At 38.2% G+C, this 21,414-nt stretch overlaps 1 protein-coding gene across 2 annotated transcripts in view; it reads right to left on the bottom strand.

The window, feature by feature from the left end:
• The window catches only part of slc2a1a (solute carrier family 2 member 1a), a 28,009-nt gene extending 6,936 nt beyond the window's left edge, over nt 1–21,073 (bottom strand). Inside the window, exons 1-2 of one of the 2 annotated variants that reach the window (XM_036591813.1) lie at nt 20,888–21,073; nt 1,562–1,657 (exon numbers count right to left, since the gene is read on the bottom strand). In XM_036591813.1, the coding sequence (XP_036447706.1) occupies nt 1,562–1,657; nt 20,888–20,974 (183 nt within the window). In that variant the 5' untranslated portion in view covers nt 20,975–21,073. Of the gene's footprint in view, nt 1–1,561; nt 1,658–7,321; nt 7,629–20,887 lie in introns of those variants that run through there. The other variant, XM_036591814.1, reaches the window with a different exon arrangement.
• Between the last annotated feature and the right edge of the window lie 341 nt (nt 21,074–21,414).

A 21,414-nucleotide genomic window follows, 5' to 3' on the forward strand; every position in this document is an offset into this window, starting at 1 on the left:
TACTATGAAACAATTAAGTTACAGTAGCTCCAAAACATATTTGGACAATTTAAAGGTGTGGTGTGTAAGATTGCAACCAAATGAAGCTCCCTCCCTTTCCAAGCATGTAGTAGAATCAATTTATTGATGATGAGAATTCACCCTCCCTTGCTTTTTCTTGTGCTAAACAAGAAGTATGATCCTCGATTTGTCAAAATTTGGGTTCTTAAACTTCTCACAACACAAAAAAGGTTAGTCAGCACCGGCGTCAACCACTGATTCACTGCCACTTCAGCATAAAAACTCAGAAGGCGCTCTCTAGAGCCAGTTTGTCCATCCTGGGCTACTGTAAAAACATGGAGGCACAACATTGTCGCCTCTGTTGGAAGAGGATCTAAGTAAATATGAAGGGCTCATTCTAAGGCAACAAAAGCACAAGTACTCATAGTTACAGGAGATGATACACTAATGAAAATATGGTTTTGTATACTATATTCCATTTCTACTGATAGATCCCCCTAAATCTTACACACTGCACCTTTAACCATTGGTAAACTTTGTTTGAGGTTATGTTGATTACTTCATAAAATGTTTAATAAAATATTTGTTTCAGAAAAAAAAACATTTTTAGCACAACATCAGACTGACAGTAGACAGTTTGAGTGAAGAAATCTTGGAGGAGGTTTCCAACCAAACTGCATTAAGACTACTGTAAAGCACATAAATGGAAAAAACAAATATTGGAGGCTGTCTTTCCTACAGTGGTGATGGTGAGCTTGTCTTCACTGGTGGGATCATGAACTCAGAAGTGCATTTCTGCAGAAGAATTGCTTAAACGATAATGATCTTAAATACACTAGTTGCCTTTTGAAAGAATACTTTGCCAAAAAAGAAATTAGTCTTGGAAGGGTCTGTTTAGCATAAATGGCACTTGACATATTGTTTCCTAACACAATAAACTAACATCTTTAATTATGGAATGAGTATCCAAATACTTTTGGGTGCCATAGAATGTAGTTATGAGAGTAAGGAGTTTAGTTGTGGGCTCTTGCAGTTTAAAGTAAAACATGTTGTTAAATAGCAAATACGCCACTGTGATTTGTTTCTACACTACCGTCTCAGTCATATTCCAGCTGATAGTCTATAATTTTAACAGGAAGTTATAAATCGGTCTATACAATATCAGACTCTGTTATGTCCTGCATTGGAGCTGGATTTCCATATATGGGGTGGAAAATAGACTTTGAACATAACCTGATAAGGACCTCTAGTGGGGGTAGTGTTTGTCTATTATTAGGTTGTGCTCTTCACAAATTAATCTTAACAGGAAAAACAGGAAGGGCACATTAAGCTTGTCTTGCAAACACTACAGGGATATTATGGGGTTATAAAGTATATAGAGATCACACATAATGGCATTGAAGTAGCATGGAAAAAAGAGAGAATCTTTCAAAGACAAGACCTAAATGTGGACTAATAATCTTGACTCTTTCTACCTCTAAGTCTTTGAAAGAAATTTTAACTACAGTTCTAAGCTCAGTAGGATGAATCCAATCTGTAACGTCTGAGGTGCTGCACTCACTTTCTGAGGTGCATTGATAACACCCGTGTTGTAGCCGAACTGTAAGGAGCCGATGACCGCTGCGCCAACAGCCACCATCAGCTGCACCGTCACATGCTGTGTAGACACAAAACAGAAAAGGAATCACTTCAGTCTGTTTTTATGACAAATAACATGACTAGACTGGTGATACAAATCTATCATTTTATATGACTTTCTTCATTATTGTACCTGTTTTGCATCCGTACACATGAACACACACGTGTCAGAACACATATGTACTGGATTAAGTGCAGTTTAATCTACTGGCTCAATTTTCATTGAAAACAATGATGCATAATCCGTGGATTAGCAAGAGTGTGAAAACAGCAATGAACCAAAAATAAATTCAGAAAGAGAAATTGTTTGCGGAATTTATTTTTGTTGTCTCTTTTGTCATTTGTAAAAATGTATATACTTTCAGACAGTCAGTTTGTCTAGATATTGACTCTTTGTAGCTTTTCATAAAATAGAAACACTTTAATTAGACTATGGAGTTGTTCACTTTGAGCAGCAGTTATTCAAGAGATTTATAGATCAAATGATTTTTCCACTCATTTGAGTTATGCTGCCTTAATGTATTTGTATGTGCTGTACATACAATCATAAGGTTATGGTCAAAAGTTTGAACACCCCTGCTAAAATGCCGTTTTCTTGATTTTCTACATGAAAATAAGTTAACACATCCTCTACAGAGAACACACTTAAGTATGACAAATTTTAGTGTACTAATTATTATTTATTTTTTTTTGGCTTTTGGAGTTTAACATATTGGAAAAAATAAAACATTAAATATAAAATGCACCCTGACTCTTACACAACTCCTACTCAACTAATTTCACAAATTGCAGGTTTATAATTGGGTTATTGATCATGTAAACTTATAATTCATGAACTTCTATAACTTACTTAGCCAGTATATGAAACTCATAAGTAAGTGATGTAGTTGTGAGACTAAGCCTATATATAGGCACTTGTTTGAATGCCTATGTAAGGGCATCTTTTTGGATAAACCATCAAAGTGAACTGAACAAATCAGCATCCACAGTGTATGTGAGTGTAGTAGGTTGCGCGTGGACGGTAGAAGTAAAACTGCCAACTACATTAGTGTTCAAAATGTTCCAACATCTGCTATGATAATACAAGATAAACAAAGGGCACTGAGTTCATTGTTACTGTAAGACAAGGTTACGTATTATTCCTCAGTGATGCTTGAGGAAGGCTGCTTCTGTTAATGGGGAAGCCCTGTCGTTCTCTCAGTGTAATCTAATTATTGGGATCTGAGAGTAGCTGAACTCACACGTGCACTGCTTATTCTTACCTCAGTCCGCACACACAACACTAAGCCTTTACGTAATGCATGCAGCGCTTCTTCACAGGTACATGTTTTGGTGAGGAGGGCCTAACGGACATGCGCTGGCCTGGACATGCTGTGTAGGGGTGGAATCTTGGGTGGGGATTCTCTATATAAAGATTCTGGTTTGATTGCCAAAACATCATAATGGATTTTTGATCATTTTTAATGAAAATATTACCCAACTTTTCTAAAGAAACCAAGAACTAAAAATGTTGTTAGCAACACCAAGCAGCCATTACCCATTTTATCAGCTCCACTTATTAATAGGAACACTTTGTAGTTCTGTTTCTCTGCATATTTTCTTAGCCCCCTTTAAGCCTGTTCTTCAATGGTCAGGACTCCCAGAGGACCACCACAGAACAGGTACGATTTGGGTGGTGGATCATTCTCAGCACTGCAGTGACACTGACGTGGTGGTGGCGTGTTAGTGTGTGTTGTGCTGGTATGGGGAGGTCAGACACAGTCCACGTTTTTTAGACACACCTACCTTGCTGGTGTAAAAGTCAGAGACAGTAGCTCATCTATTGCTGCACAGTTTGTGCTGGTCATTTTATCAGTTTATCAGCTGTTGGCTAGGTAGTTTTGGTTGGTGGACCACTCATACCAGCACAACACACACTAACAGACCACTGCCACATCAGTGTTACTGCAGTGCTAAGAATGATCCACCACCCAAATCATACCTGCTCTGTGGTGGTCCTGTGGGGGTCCTGACCATTGAAGAACAGGGTATAGGGTGCTAATAAAGTGTGCAGAGAAACAGATGGACTACAGTCTGTAATTGTAGAACTACAAAGTGCATCTATATAGTAAGTAGAGCTAATAAAACAGATTGGCATATCTTTTTTGACAGATTTCATGACAGCTTCTTTATGGCAGCGTCATAAACAAGTGTCATAAACATGTTATGACAAATGTTATACTTTTAAAGATATTTTATATTAAAAGATATAACAATGTCATGTTATCATGAGCAACTATTGCCATGACAGCTGTTGTGTATAATATGCTTATGCCATATGCATATTTTTACATTTTGTTTTACTATTGTCAGGTTTTGGCATATACTGTAGTACTTTAACTGGTGAGTCAGATGTCATAAGCTGTTACAAGTTATCATGACAGATTTTGTTTAGTAATATAACAGTGTTATGTTACCATAACTGTCAAGACAGATGTCATAATGTTTGATGTCAAATGTTAACATGAAATGCTAACACTACGACATATGTCAGCAATAACCGGTAGCATGACACTGTTATCACATATTGACACCCTGAGTTGGAAGAACTGAAATTAAATCAATTCCACTTCTATTGTTGTTCATCACACTTTGCCGCCTAAATGTAGTCTAATGTTTAATCAAGATCCTACCAGCATTCTCTCCATCATCTTTGTTAGATCTTTACACACAGGTAAACATTCAAAAACGGTGTTCCTAAAAATACATTTCACAGCACCTTAATTAAATTACACAAAGGCCAGAAGGTCGTTGTTCAAGCAATCATTCCAAATGGCATTCTGCAATAAACCTGATTGATGAAGCCTTTCATTAAGAGGCCAAGCACGCATGGGCAGGAGCCACAGAGAGATATAGACATAGCACATAAACCCTTCCCAGGATGCAAACGGCATTGGCATCCTCCAGCTTAGAGCAAGTTACATCATGAGCCTTTTAATAGGGTTGTAATCGGTTTCTGTCCATTGTAGGGCTGTTACTTATTTGCAGACACGCCTTTCTTTAGCCAGGCTGCTCGAGGACACGGAGTCTGACAGATAGCAGCTGCTACGTCATGCTAACTATGGCTTTGCTATTGTCCATGGCAATCATGTTGAGACCTGTCAACACTTAATCAATCACGCTCAGTGCCAGAAAATAATAAATGAATCATTATGCAAGTATATCCTCACTGCCTTCAAACACACCTTTCACCCTGTTTCAATGGCCAACTTGATCACAATGGGTTTTTCTCAAATGAGTGCATCACCACAATACTGTATGGGTGCAGACAGTGTCTGCTGTACAACTGAATCGAATTAAATTCAATCAGTAAATCTTGTAACTACCCTTCTAGATTTGATGGTCCTGCCCCTACTCTTCAGGACAGGTCATACGGAGAGCTGGGATCTTTGGAATAGCTGGATATTCTCAAGAGACCTTCTGTGACTCCAAGGCCCTCCTGCCTCTCTGACAGACGTATGTGGCCTTGAAATGATCCATAGCAGCACTTTTCTTTACCCCTTTCCTAAACACTCTAGAGCAGCAGCCTCTCCTAAATCTCTTAAGGACACAGTGACCAAAAACATTGCATTTCAGGGCTATGGGAAGCAAGAAGCACTTTAAAATTGCACGTAGGCCTGGAAACGAAGAGTATGTCCCACTTCCGAGTGCTCCCTGTTTAACTCTTTACCACTCAAGGGCTTGTGGTTACTTAGAAAATATCCGAAGTGAATTCTGGCCTTAAATTTTCCCTTTATATTATTCGAGCTGCATAAAATCTCTTTATTAAATGTTTAAGTGGAAACTCAAAAAATCCAGAACTGTAACCTGAATTTAAACTAACGTTTCAGTTTCAGCACTTTTAATTTTGGCAGTTGCAGTAACTTTAAATAAATACTTGTTTGTTTTATGCAAGTGGACAGTGGACATTTCTTGACTCCAGCACTCTTTAAAAAACGATTAAGGTAATGGTACCTTATAGAACCGAGAACACTCAAAGCACCACTTGAATGCATAAATGGTTATTCTTTATGCTGGAAACTGGTTGTAAATGGTGCTATATAATTCTATATAACACTAAAAAGGGTTAGACTGTTGTTAGAAGTTTGAGAACCATTTTTCAGTACTATATAGAACGCCCTTTTCTAATTTAATAATAACTCAATTGATTTGCCTTGTTTTCCATGTAGTTACTGAATATCATGTGTAATAATAATTAGCTCACAGATGCTAAGAGGCTAGCAAAGATTTGGTGAGCATAAAACTGTTAAGTCACACTCTTAAAAATAAATGTTCCTACATGTTTTCTGACTTGTATGTAAGGTAGAAGTATGTTATAAAACTTTTGGCCTGCTTGTGCCATTTAAGGGGTTAACTGGTACATAATCTTTGCACGGTGTGGAGGTTCTTTAAACTATGAAAAACATTAATCAGACTTGCATATCTTTCTTAAAAAATGGTTCTTTAATGAATCATTAATTGAAAAGTTCTTTAGGTGACCAAAGCGGTTCTTTTATCACCCTAAAGACCCTTTTTGGTGCCTTCATTTTGAAGTAATGACACTTTTTACAGTTAGAGTCACAGCTTTACTGCTATTGTCAATTTGTGATTTGATCCTTTCTTTCTATGCTTGCTTCTCTGTGGCTGAATCACTCCATTGGGGAGTGGTTATGCAGTTGCTTGATTAAACAGGCTATTTTGTTACAGAACACAACCAGATTGTTCACTGCTCAGTGATTCTGGTACAAAGGTGTGGTGTAAGATTTCGGTCACGTGTGATCAACTCTAAAGCTTTTGATTATATAAAGATGTAAACAAAAGAGTTATATTAAATATTAAGGTACTGAATTAATTCAAAACATTAAAATCAATGGTACAGTATTGAAAGATTAGTGACATAATAAAAGATGTTGATAAATGTCTGAATCCCTTTACATTTACCCAGATCAGTCTGGATCCAGTAAACGCTCTAAATCTGATCAGTTTAAAAGGAACACTGATGTATGATAGGCAATAGTATCAGCTGGGTGATTCAGTCCGCTTATCAGTATTTGTTTAATATCAATGGGTTCGTATAGGAGAGTTTGATTTTCATATGCTATCCTCATCAGAGGACACATTTCTGTTGTTTATGTAAAACATAATATAAACAGCTCGAAATCAAGATACTTCTTAGGTTCCCTTTCTTCTGCTGATAAATATTGTATAGATTAGATATTATTCAAAAGGGAAGGTAAGTTAACATTGCCTCTCTGGAGAACACACTTCTGCACATTTTAATGCATAGTTAATGTTTATTAAAAAAATAAATATGGCACATTTTATATTTTGTTACATTTTTTTCAATTTGCTTGAAAAAAATTGAAACTGTGCACTAAAGTGATTTCATTTTCACTTAGAACATTTTAATGATTTTGCGTACAAATGTAGACTAATAACTAAAGTGATGATCTTATAAATGATCTGATGAATCAAACATAATAGAAAATAAGCATATAAGTCTATTTCAGTGTGTTTTATACCTATTATTAAAGGATCCAGTATCTAATATCTACTATCTACCACCATAAGTGTCATGCAGCACTGAATGGACGGTATAAAGCACAGCAGAAGCCTCGTGGAAATTACCTGCAGACTCCTCACAGCGCTATTACTCTGTTATTACCTGTCTGTTAGACTCCATGGTGTGCAGGTTGGAGGTAAAGAGGTGAAGAGGATCCTTTCTTTCTGCTCGTAGAATCGATTAAAATGCCTTCTTAGTCCTTCGTTAAGATGAAATCACCTAAAAGGGCATCACAGCCGCCGCTAGAGTCTTAAGAAAAGTAAGTTCACGGTGAATGAATGAAGTAATCTTTATCCACAGCTCATCTTCCTCCTGTGAAGCTGGAGTGGGTCTTCATGTATCCTCTGAGTGACCAGTGTCCAGTGTGTTGACAGTCTCGCACGGCGCTGTAAGCCGGTTATTATAACATCCCCAGTGGCGCTCTGATTGGCTGGACGTGGAAAGCGGCACGCTTGTGATAGAGCTGCACGTACTATACGGCGATAACGTGGAGGTGACGTTGTGTTGCTGCCAATGAGCCCTACTGCACGCGATGCATACGCAGATTACTGTGTTTGTTTATTTGCTTTAAATGCTTTAAAAACCCAAGAAGAGTAAGAATGAGGTAACTCTTTGGAGCTGGAGGTGACTTATTACAGTTTTACTGCTTTGATTGTAATTTCGCTTTACATTTAAAATGTATCTCTGTATCTTAGTCTTTAATATAAATTCTATGTATCTCTTTTATTTATCCTGTTAAATTGATGTTATTGTTTTATATGACTTTAAATGAATACTCATAGTTTCTTCTATTAATGTTAAGCTTTATCACCTGTTTGTATGTAAAGCACTTTGAAAAGTGCTCTATAAATAAATCTATAATGTTTGATACAGACCTGATCCATATAGTGGATCCATATAACTTGATTAATGTGTAGGCGACAGTCAATAAAAGCTGGTTAGAATGATTCACTTTGTCAGGAATAGGTTCAGCCTGGGCAAATGATAATGGCATTAACCTGAAAGCAGGTAAACAAAGCACGCTAAGGATTCTTAATCAGTGCAGTAGTAAAGACTGAGCTAGCCTGAGAAAGATTAACCCTTTCACCTCCAAAGATTTGTGGACAGGCCCATTCCTAACTATCATCACTGCATGACTTTTGCATGAGTTTCATGGTGGTTACAGAATAATTAATAGTATTTACTGAATAGTCCGCTTTCAGTCTAATAACAGTAATAACTGGGATGTGGGTAAGCCTGGAATTAAGGGGTTAAATGCAAATGTAAGAAACTGCAATAAATAACGACATACTGTAACTCTTAAGACAACATATGAGACAAACTCTAACTCAGATTCTATGTGTTTGCGATGATTTATCTAAAATGTGTCATATCCGATACGTATGATAGAAATTAGTCAGCCTGGAAACCAATGTTCTACCAATGTTCTAACAGAAATGTAAAATGCCACCCGGATGGACGTTTGATGTGGACCTCCTTCCGCATACTTGCAGTTTCATGTAAACAGCTTTATTAGTAGGTAATTATTTGCTAATAAGATAAGTGGGTCAGTGAGAAGATGTCATTGTCACATTATCCCAGTACTCTGTCCCAGCCTTTGTTCACTGCAGCAGGGGAGAATCCGGCAAAACTGTAAGCAAAAATAAAGGAATAAACGGATCTTTTGTTTGGACCAGGAAAAGACGTACATGCCTTCATCAAACAAAAGAAAGGAAAACCATTTTGTTGACTTTGGTTCCTTACGATTAAATCGATGTTCTTTGAAAGTAATTATAAACAATAACAAACTATTATAAATCAAAGACTGGGTGGGTTAGGTGGTTGTCAACATGTTGGTATTGTTCAAAGATTCAAAGAACTCATGCATTTTCAAAAACTACTCAAATACTAATTTACTTATTTAATCTATTTCTTTTGATATTGAAACCAATAAAATGTAGTCTGAAGCAGAAAATTGCTCTCAATCATTCTTGTCTTGTGTTGTTGTTGTTATATTTGTAATATACCATTTAATGTCCAATCAAAATGTCAAAAAAGCCATTCATTTTCGGCATCAGGAAAAAAAAAATCAGAAAACAGAAAGGTACACAGAAGCCTCAACAACTAAATATAATTTAAGCTTTTTCAGTATTTAGTGCCTCCACCATTTACATATCTGCTTTAATTCTTTCCAAGAGTTTTTCAAAGAAATTTGCAAAAGAAATTTCAAAGAAATCTTTTTCCACACCTCCAAAGTTCAGTCTTAGAAATTGGTAGCATTTTCTATTTCTTACAAACCTAGAAATTCCAAACACATTCAGTGATGTTGAGGTCTGGACTCTAGGGTGGACAGTCCATTGATCTGAGAAGAGCAGCAGCTTCTTTGTTTGATTTGCAAATTTTCTTCTTTTTGTCTGTTTCTTTTTCTCAGTGACAGCTTCTTGTCAGCTGCACATCCTTTCAGACCCATAGTGTTGAGTTTTTTTCTTACAGTGCAGGGATGGACACATTAAGAACTCAATAATGAGAACTCAAAACATCTTCAGCTAAAGTCCACAGAGCCAAACAGTTCAACAGAGTTACAGATCTGCTGTATTTTGATTTTAGTTATGGTAAGACTGGGGTTAGAATTTAAGAAGTAGCAAGTAGCAGCTCAGCTCTTTTAAGGACAGCAAGGTAGTTAATTTGTCAGATCTGAATCAGGAGTAGAGCTTGAATTTCTCCTCTCTTACAAAGATGGACACTTTAAGACTTGTTTATCTGATGGAGACAGTTTTGGTGGTCTACCAGGTTTTGCACAGTTGCTGTCCTGTTTTTTGTGCATCTTAATGTCTTAATTAGTAGATTTTTACTCATTTTCCTTTGACTTTCCCCTTCCTAATGCAAGTGGATTATCTCCTATCTAATGTTCTCAAAAACATCTCCTAAAATATGAATAACTTAGGATAAACAATGCGTGGACTCAACACATTTGTTGATTTTTATGAAAATATTTTTAAAATCATATGAAGAGCCCAGCCAAGGTCAAAAAACAAGGAGTTGTGTGATCATAGCCTACAATGATTGCTTAGCTGGCATGGTGCAGTATTTCAAATGTTCATGAAGTATATTGTCTTGCCAAGGGCACAAAAGTCCTAGAGAACAATAAGTGATGGCAACGCTAAGGGGTATCATCAACAGAGCCATTCACTGTTGTGTTGTTAAAGCTCTGCAAACATTACATATTTTTGCTAGAACCAAATAAATACATAGTATGTAATGAATATGTGACATAATGATGGCTATTATACTTCTAATTTTATATTTTTTATTCAAAACTATTAATTAATCTTTATATTTTTGGATTGTTTAGCATCATTATATTGCACACTGTTATATATCTTTGACTAAAACAAAACTCCGTTAGTTGATGAACTACAGAACCAAGCCCCAGGTTTTTGCCACTGTTTAACTAGCCTACAGCTCTTAGTGGATAGTTTCCATCTCAGATCATTGTGGAGAAGGATCTAGGAAGAAGATAAAGCTGAAAACAGGAGCTAGTCTCAACTCCAACTCTAAGTAATCTCAAGAGAACGTAACAACCTTTCAACAACTCTAGACAGCAAAGCTCCAAGTAACAAACCTTCAAATCAGAAAAGCTGTTTTAGTCACATAATGTAGTTACAGTTTTCCAGATCTACTATTGTTGCAACACTTCATAGTGGAGCAGATAAACATTCTAATCTACGGCAACATCTCTTTCTGAAAGCATCCGCTATTTTTAAACTTATCAATAGTAACACCACTGACGCTGGGTCAACGACACTGAGCAGGCATGAAATGAAAAGGTCAGACTACAAGTTAGCACCACAAACAGAGTTGCTGCTGGATGCCTTATTGTTTTCAATGATAAAGTCCACTGGAGCATCATCAAATCAAAACAGTCAGTCTTTGTAAAAACAAAAACATGCACATTACTAATGCACCACACGTATTAGTACACAGCTCATGGCTGGCATGACTTTCACCGGTGAAGGATGAGCATTTGTAAGGATATGACATGCTAGTCTGCCTGGTCATGTGACCTGAGCCACCGTCTACTGGAACGTGCTTGCCTGCACACCCACACTGACTCATCTTTGCATGACTGAAAGCCCAGTCTCAGATCAGCTCTATTGAGAAGGTGTGCTGAATGGGGTGTAATGGGATGCAACATATGAGCTTAGGGTAATTAGCATCCCTCAAACCACTTATATAACACCTTTCGAGAGCTAATCATTTTAAAAATACACCAATAAGTAATTAACTTCTTAAATCATGAAAAGGAATATTTAGAGTAGTTACAGAATAATTTATAGTAAATCTTAAATCTGAAAAGCCTAAAAAGGTTCTAATGAAGTCACTGACTTGACCATTTTCTTCACTATTTTCTTTCCAATTCTAGGAAAAACTGTTAATCAGTACAGGGGCTTACATTATATGAAGGTCTTTTAAAAAGTTTGTTTACTTAAAAAAAATATTTCTTAAAAGTGCTTTAGGGAAGTGGTTCTTCTACGGCAGGGGTCAGCAAGCCAAAGGTTAAAAAGAGCCATTTTGTCCTTTCAACAAAAATCAAATCACATTGGGAGCCACAACATTTCATGTCAATTTTACCATCTTGGCTGTAAGTATGTCTCAGTATGTGCTGATGTCCTAGCATAGGCTGAAAATGAAAACACAGACTTACTTTGCTCTGCTTTAACCTTTAGCTCAGCTATAGCCACTTTTCTCACATCTCCAGCAGGAAACTTAACAAAAGTAGAACAGTTTCTTTTAATATGTCTCTCTGTGTTCGACTTTTTACGAGGCTGAAGACAGCTTTTCTTTTGCCAGCTTCTTATTCAATTGTTCCTGTTCCACCTTAAATGTCCAGGAAACTGATGCAGTAAGTTTTAAGAAAAAGCCTTGATTTCAAATTCTAGTAGACAGTCTTACAAAAAATGACCATGTATTGATCTAAATATGATACAATTATTGTACTGAAGCAAATCAAAATTTTCAGTTTTGCTAATTCATGAAAGAAACCTTTCTCTGTAGACTTTACTGGAGCTCAAGTTGTTCTAGACTACTAAAGCCTTGGTTTTGGGTCATCAGGTTTGCAAAGTTCAAACAGAGTCATCAGGGCCTTGGTGGGGGAGTGGATGGGACCAGCAGAATGTGACCAATCTGACAAAACCACATCATCATCCCTCAACACTCCCATCTCCTCCGTCTCCATTATCTACCCTGACATTGTCGCTTAGGCTCATGGCAGGCAATCAAAGACCATATTCTCACAGATTACTAAAAAATTTCATGCCAGCAGCCTCAATGAAATCGGGGCACTGGTGGGCAGAGAGGCCTGCTTCAGCTATGCGGAGACCGGCCTCGTGCTTTCTTCATGGGCGATACTGTACCCCCTCATTCATTCAGTCCAATTAACAAGACTTAGCCCCAGTGTCCATCTCAAACTGGGTGAAACAGACAATGAGCCCATCACAAAGTATTAGGCTGGAGCACAGAGGCAACAAAAGCACAGAAGGAGCCTGTGCAGTAGGCAAGAGTGCTGTCATGGACAGCAGAACACTGCTGCTCTGTCCAGGTACTGGGCCAGCATGGTGAGCCATTGTCCAATGACGTAAGATTCAGTCTAGATGGCCAAGAATGTTGCACATTCATATATTCACCATTTAAAATCCATAGTGGCAGCACTGTGCTCAAACTGCAAACTGATGCAATGTGGCGATTTTCCACTGATTGAAATTACTACTGGGATATTTATGGAGACTTTTCCTCAGCAGCTGACAATATTTCAAACATTTCATCACTCTGCCGGGGCTCCAACGCGTGTAAAAAGTTTTTTCCTTTGCTGGTCCGTAGGCTATCTGTTGCTTATTGACTTTTCACTCAGAGGAACCTGAGAGATTAAAAGATTAGAAATGCTGTCAATCAATGTGCGTGACCTACATCACAAGACATTCTGTCCAACATGATAACACCACAAAGCCGTGACATCAATAATGTTTGAGAAAAGTGTGTTGCACTTAATTACACAATAAAGTAGGGTTGAGATCAGTGGCTTCAATGACTAAGTTACTGAAGTGAAAATGAGGATAAAATAGTGAAAGAACAGCTGCAGTCAGCGGTCTTCCTAAACAGAAAAGTAAATATAAGTAAATATAAGTAGCTGTATTTATAAAATACAGTTTTTCTTACTGTATACACTGCAAAAGATGTTTTGTCAAGAGTTCTTACGTAAAGAAAAAACCTTTTGCCAGACTAAAGGGTTTTTTGCATGGTAAAATGATCTTCAGATTGATGGAGAGTGTTTTACATGGTTCTTTATAGGGCCTTTTTGAAAAGGGTCCCAAAAAGGGTTCTTCTATTGTTACAGGCCTGACATCATAACAATAAAAGAAGCCTTCTTGGTGCTATATAGAACGTTTTTCAAAAAGGTTCTATATAGAACCATCTACAGCACATTATCCATCAATCTGAAGAACCATTTAGGATGCAAAGAACCTTTTATTCATGCATAGGGTTCTTTGAGTATTCATGGTTCTATATAGAACCATTTTCTTTGCTAAAAAACTAAAGAAACCACAAATTTTAAAAGTGTTCTTTAGTGTTTGAAACACATTTTGAAATAAAAGAATATATTTAAAGAATATCTTACATATAAAGTAACACATGCCTTTATATTTATTTTCCAAACGGGTTCTCCCTCTTCAACGTAGGCCTACAACTGAGAAGAACTTTAAAGGAAAAATAAGGAGACACCGCCATGAGCTTATCGGGTATCGAGCTGACGTATAAGAGGAGAGTTGTGACATAAGTTCTGTCTCTCGCCATGGAAACGTTAGTCAAAAAGCCTTTTAATGTGTGATAGTGGAACAAAGAAAATAAAAGGACTTCAGACCAAGTAAACTGTCCACTGGTGGAAGTACGCAGTAAGGGAGGAGCACCTTCCCTCTTCCCCTATTGTAAATGAGTGGGTTCTCTCCTGTCCACACACCCAGCAGGAGCCCTTATTTAGAAGAATAATGCTGTTATTATGAACCCTGCTGAGGACAGAGGATGCAGCACAAAGCAGAGCAAACAGGACACACAGCTACCAGGCCTGATCCTCATGGCCTGAGGGACGCTGTGTTCACACGTGGCAGTATTGTGCTGGGGAGCTGGCATGTAGACAGAACTCAGGTAAGGAAGACTGCAAAAGTCTACATGTGGACAACGAGGTCAGCTAAAAAACGGGCAAAGATTATTTCAGTAAAAATAGAAATAGGACCCAACACATGTCCATGTTGAGCAGTGTCAGTCCTCGTCAGTGCAGAGGATGACTATGTCACGTTGCCCCCTAGTGGACAAATTAGAATGAGTGAGAACTCACAACACATTCAAGTGAAGTCAACAGAGCCAACATTTCAGCTACAGAGGCATCATTTTTAGCAAATACCTTTGGTGTAGTGTATGTACCCACTGCGCCTCATGTTGGTGTTGTTCTGTGCTTCATTGCATGTAAACTTGGTGACCTGACCTCAAGTGGGTGCATCCTCTACAGACGATGTTCTTCATTTCTTTATGAAAATAAAGGGATGAAAGCAGTAAAAGAAACTTCTGTTTTATTTGACTTAAATTTAAGTACTTTGCTACCACACTGGCTTATGATGAGATTTAGGGAGCGAGTAGAAGCTCAGCACAACAGCAGGGTTAGGTATAATTTCAGGTATAGAACTTGTGGTTCTATGTAGAACCACTGCCATTACTAACCCTTGAAGAGCCATCATTTTTTTAAGAGTGTACTTAAGGCATCCATTTATAAATAGGTCACGCCCCAGAGCGAAGACTGACTGTCAATTTCATGCTTAAATGGTTCTTTGCATGGTGAAATTATTTTTCAGATTGATGGAGAATGTGCTGTATATTCTAACCTTTTTGAGAATGCTTACAAGCTTGACATTCTGACAATAGCAGAATCGTTTTGGTGCTGTATAGAACCATCTTTAAAAAGGTTCTATATAGAACCATATACAACACATTCATCATTTGTTTGAAGAACCATTTTACCATGCAAAGAAACTTTAAAGCATGACATGGTTCTATATAGAACTCATCCTTGCTGAAAAAAAGCAGCACAGATCAGCAAGCTTTTCATGAGGTTTTAAACTGGTCTGTGCTGGTTTATCCTGGTGTAAGCTTGTGTATGCTAGTCTAGTGCTGGTCTGGTTCTGGTATAGCTGGTCACCCCAGCATGGTCATGTTGGTTGACCAGTATATCAGCATCCACAACACAGCATATTGCTGTGTTGGGTGGTGATCAGCATTTCAACTTCCATGGCTGCTGACCAGCATAGCAGTTACAGGCTAGAGGTTAGGAAACCAGTGTTGTGATTGGAGAGTTGCTGGTTGGATCCGCTAAGCCAACAGTACATGACTGAAATGTCCTTGAGCAAGGCACCTAACCCCCAACTGCTTCCCAGGCACTGCGGATAGGGCTGCCCACTGCTCCGAGCAAGTGTGCTAGTGTGTGTGTTCACTAGCATGTATGCGGTGTTTCATTGCACAGATGGGTCAAAATGTGAAGGTGAAATTTCCCGTTGTGGGACTAATAAGGATCACTTAATCTAATCTAACCCGCATCCAAAACACAACTTATCGCTGCTGTCGGAACAAAACCTTGTACCTCCATTTTTGTTGTTTTTCAGTTTTTGGCATAATTTGAAAATGCCTGTTGCTCTTTACATTGTGTGTAAATTTCATGATGAGTGGACCAAAAGAAATGGCCCAAAATGACTTGGAAAAAAGTCTGTTTCCATTGGCTTAGATTAAAAGTAAAGAATGTTTTTTCAGTCTTGTGTAAAATTACCATTTTGAGATAAAAGGTTTTGTTTCGACAACAGTGACATGCTGGTTGTGACCAACCATGCTGGTCTATGCTGGTTGTTCTAGCAGGGACAATACAAGCTGACTATTTATATTGTACACAATGGAACATTTTTACAGATGTTTTTATGTTTTTGCAGGCAGGCTCCAATTTAGTCTTTTTCATAGACTGAATACGGATGCTTGGCAAGTGAGAAGGAAAGCCAGTGTTATCCACATGTGGATATTGATTGCAGCAGGGCAGAATACGAGGGGTAGGAAAATACATTAATAATTAGTAAAGTGTAGTTTTTCTCTTGTTTTATTTAACTCTCACATGTAAAACCCAACTATCATGATGAAAGCCTATGAAGTATTGAAAAGTTAATGAATTGTGGATTAGCTGCACACACAGAGTCACAGGCCACACCAAACAGAGCTACATAACAAAATAACATACATATGGTGCCATGCAAGAGAGATGCAGTACAGACAGTTGCAGGCTAAACTACCAGTTATTTCTCTTTCACCTGCATTCGTGTGGAAGCGGTAGAGGTGCAGTGATTTATCCGTTGCCAAAGCCTCCAGGTTTTTATCACAATATTAAATCTTGAGCAGGCAAGAGCTAATTAGTCTGTTTCCCAGAGACAAACAATTGACCTTTGGCCTGCCCATGTGGTTCACTGAGCACGTGTTAAACATGCTGTAATCACTTGTTTGCAGAAGTTAATACCACCGACTGTAAATCCTGTTCGTCCATGCAAAAGATGTCATGGCCATTTCATATAGACCACAATTTATAAGACCTAACAAAAGGAGAGACTGTGTGGTCACATGTGAGGTCACATGAGAGAGTAGGGGTTTTTATTGCTATTAAAGGGGAACTCCACAGATTTTTCAAAATGTCTGCATGATTAAGTGTCAACAAAAGTGGTTTGCTGTGAAATGCTTTGTCCTAGAGAAACTTACGAAGTCGGAATGGTTACAGTGGTGATAATAGGAAACAGACGTCTGAAGAGTTTACCGCCACTAAAAGCTCCCTGCCAGAAAGTTGTTACATGAGATGGTTATGAATACACTGACTGATTTCTGAGACACTGTTTTACAGTAGTTTTGTGATAAAGTTTTGGTCTAAAACTAGTAAATAACGCCTATATTTCCTTGGTACACATTGGGACCCCTGGTTCCTATCACCACCACTATGAAGAAATCTGAGTCTATAAGTTTCTCTGCAAGTGAACCATTTGGAAAATTACTGGAATTCCCCTTCAAGGGTCTGTTTCCTCTCGCTCCCAAACATATTCTTTTGTATGTAAGAATGGACCAATAATTAACACAGAATTAAGTTTGATAATGAAATTGTGTTAGAAAATCTCTTGTTATGCCTTTTGAGAATTAATATTAAATACATTTTTAAAAATGCGTACTCAGGACAACCTGGTGTCTTGCAGCTGCTTATACTGCTTATACACAGTCATATGCAAAAGTTTGGGGGCCCCTTGTCAAATTACATGTTTCATTGACTTTCTAAGTCAAAGTAAGTTACACATCCTCTACAGAGAACACACTTCTGCACATTTTAATGCACAGTTACTATTTGTTTGCTGAATGTAACACATTGGGAAAAAAAATAAAACATAAAATATGCCCTGTTGTGGCACAATTAATATTTTTTGTTTTATTTTGTTTCCAATATGTTAAACTAGCAAATAAAAAGACGTTGTGCACTAGAATTTGCAGAGAAATGTCAGATTTAAGTGTGTGCTCTGTAGAGGATGTCAACATATTTTCAACAAAACCTAATTTGACCAGGGGCGCCCAAACTTTTGAACATGACTGTATATCAGGAAATGTTCACTCAGTGTAAAGGACCGCAAACATTTTGAAAAGGTGTAAATTATGAAGAATAGATTTAAACAGTAAAGGAAATATGACCTTATTAATGTTAACTTTCTCTGTCTCTCTCTGTCCCTCCCTTCTCTCTCTCCCCGTCTCTCTTTTTCTCTCTCTCTCTCTTGCTCGCTCTTTCTCTCTCTCTCTCTCCCTCTCTCTGTCTCTCTCTCCCCCTTTCTTTTCTCTCTCTCTCTCTGTCTCCCACCCCCCTCTCTCGCTTTCCCCCCTTCTCTCTCCTTCCTTCTCTCTCCCTCTCTCTCTCTCTCTCTCTCTCTTTCTCTCTCTCTTTCTCACTCTCTCTCTCCCTCTCTCTCATTACAAATAAATCATGAATTGATGCGCCCCCTGAGAAATGTTGTGGTCATCTTTGGTCCTAGTAATCCTCATTACCAAGATTTATGTTTTGATTGCTCTAATATATCTGATTAAACTCTGATAATTAGGCAGGACCAGACCGGAGAAAACGCAGAATTCACAGTAGATCACTGGGAGTTGTAAACCCCTCTATCTAAGACATTAGTAGAGGATCATGCTGTGTCCACTCAGCACTGCCTCTTCTCGCCCAATCCCTTAAAATGATATAGCAAGATCAACAAATGACAACAATCGCTACCAGACTGTTCCATTATCCACTCTGCTCAGCACTTCTCTATCACTGGCCATTGACTTGTTTCTGCCTGCGGTCAGTGAGAAGCCTTTGCTAGTGTCTCCGGAGAGAAAGAGTCAGCGTACTGTCTCAAGAGCCTCTGTAACTCCAGTCCCTCTCTGATCCTTAGTGGAGGCCATCCGTTCTCATCAATTTACACTCAATGAGCCACTTACAAACATAAACAGTAAAGAACACACTCCAGCCTCCTCGTGCCTCGAGTTGCATAACTGCAGAACTGGGTCACAAATCAGAAGTCGCTGCTTGCAGCATCTGTGCTTGAAATTTGCTGTCACGCATGATTTTTTGTGCTTATGTGTGACATATTCATTACTAATCACCTGATGGCGAGACGGAGACACTGCTGACACAAGGGAAGCATCATTTTTCTTAATCAAAAACAACATTTTGTCAAAGGTGGACGCTTATGATAAGCGTCTAATTGCATTCTGCGTAGCAGCTGGCCAAACACAACTTCAGCATAGCATTTGTTCTGAATGGTCCAGTGCTGCACAGTCCAGCAGCAATGACACACACAGAATGGCCCTTTTGTGTCTTTGACAGGATTACACAGCAAAGGGTTTCCAATTAGCCTGTTTCCACAACACCAGTGGCCCACTTCATATCTCTCTGAGACACTGCACTGAGAGGTCTGGATCATGTGAGACCAAACTGCTTGTAGCCAAAAGAAGCAATGGTCAAACTAAAGAGCATTGCTAGACCTACACTCTTAAGAACCCATACAAGGGTAAAGAACTAGGCTTACACAATGATCTCAGTATCATATTGGTGTTGTCCAATATTTGCTTAAAAAACGTATCTGCATACATAGGAAAGATGCTTACGTTTGACTGGTATTCCAATCCGATATTTGATGCCGCATTATTTTTATGCTGGAAGAGCAGAATCTTTAGGTGACACTGGACTGCTGGGCTAAAGTGACTGCATTTACTGCATTTTAATTTTACTGCATTTGTGACCTTAAAGAAATATGTCCTCAAAGTTTAGTTATAGCACTCTCTTTACAGCAGGGGTTGTGTTTATGTATATGAAAATATGGCCCACAAATACCCAATTTGGTACATCCCTATGAAGAACGTTTATATTATTAAAAGTCTCCTAACAGTTACACATCTCTTTTACAAACCTGGTTCTTTAGGGCAGAGAGTAGAGTGAGAGTAGTTCTTACTTTTAATTGGTATAGAACATTTTCATTATGTAGAGATTCTTTAAACTTTAAAAATTCGCACTGCTCATTTACAAAAATAGTTCTTTAAAGAACCATCTTTTGAAAGGTTCTTTGTGAAACCGAAAGTGCCTCCTCTATGACTTCACTCCAAACAGTTCTTTTTCCACCTTTTTTTTCAATAGTGTAGTCTGATGCTGATGCTGTCGTGACTAAACATCAAAAGGCTGACACAGTGGCAGGAGTGAGCCAGACTGGGCTGGACAGACCGGGAAAAACAAATGTATCTAAATGAGATTAAAGAGTTGCATGCACTTGCAGTGTCATATAGTAATCAGATTATGCCTTGAATCCAGTCCAGATAGCTGTGCCCCAGAGGGCTCGTTCAGCAGAGAGACCTGCACTTTATGTCTGATTTTGTCCCTCGGCAGTAGGCTTCATATTGTAACACTGAACTAAACGTGAAGGGCTGCACAATGTAGCACTTTTGTTCGTTTGTTTTTGTTTCATTTCGGTCATTTTTTTTAAATAATACTATCTGGCACTTACCGTGAGTGGACATTTCTTGAAATATGACCAATAGAAACTGTCTAAAATAATAAAACATTGTTCCATTAACTTAAATTAAATGTAAGTATTTTTTTCTTCTCTTGGAAAACTGACCTTTTTTGGAGATACAGGGCTTTGTGATGACAGCAGACCTCAACCAAATCACAGCCAGAGATCCTGTGTGTGGTTTCATAAACTAATATTGTTTTGGACAAAAGTAATTTTGTCTTTAAACAATGTGTTTTAACCCCTTAAATGAAAAGAACCCACTGGGAGCTCCAAACTGTTATTACACACTTCTGTAACATAAGAATAAATTAACCAGAAAAAAATAGCTTTGGAATTTAATAAGCTTAGGATTTTAAGGGTTTAATAAAATGCAAGTCATGCTGCAATTACAATATGCAGCAATAGAATCACATTATACCATTTTATCCATATTTGTCCTGTGTACTTAGCATGTAATTAAACCTCTTATAAAGTTAATAAACAGCCTTCATATATGGTAACAGCTGTCTATGTTATTCAAGACAGTAAATAAGACACAAACTCTTACCTCTTGGTCACAGTGCCCTTTAACAAGGCTGGTTGTCTCGCTGGGGTGGGAAGAGGGGTCATTTTTGGCTCGGTCCGTGGTGCTCATGCTGTGGGGAGGAAAGAGAAGAGATGAGGGGAGAGAAAGCAAGAGAGAGAGAAAGAGAGAGGAAGAGATGGGTGGAAAGGATAAGGCTGAGTAGGAGCAGCTGTCTGTTCAGAGACACACCCCATCACCACACTCCTATTCATAACATGCACACTATCATCACCCTCTGTCCCTTTCATGACACACAAACACACCATCATCTCCCATTCATATCACATGTAAACAACCACACAACTCTCATCATCTGTTACTGCCACTGGTTACTGAGATATTACTCTAATACTTAAATCGATGGCTCAGCCAAAATTCATATTACATAATTTTCCCATTACCCCAACTGCAGTTGATCAACCGAGACGTGTTTGTTGTCTGAAGTTTGCTTTTTTAGTTTTGAAGTAGAGCTTTGAGACTAAAGTAGCTCAGGCCTTTAGCCACCCCGT

This window comes from Colossoma macropomum, unplaced genomic scaffold (genome assembly GCF_904425465.1).
Source record: "Colossoma macropomum unplaced genomic scaffold, Colossoma_macropomum, whole genome shotgun sequence".
NCBI lineage: Eukaryota > Metazoa > Chordata > Actinopteri > Characiformes > Serrasalmidae > Colossoma > Colossoma macropomum.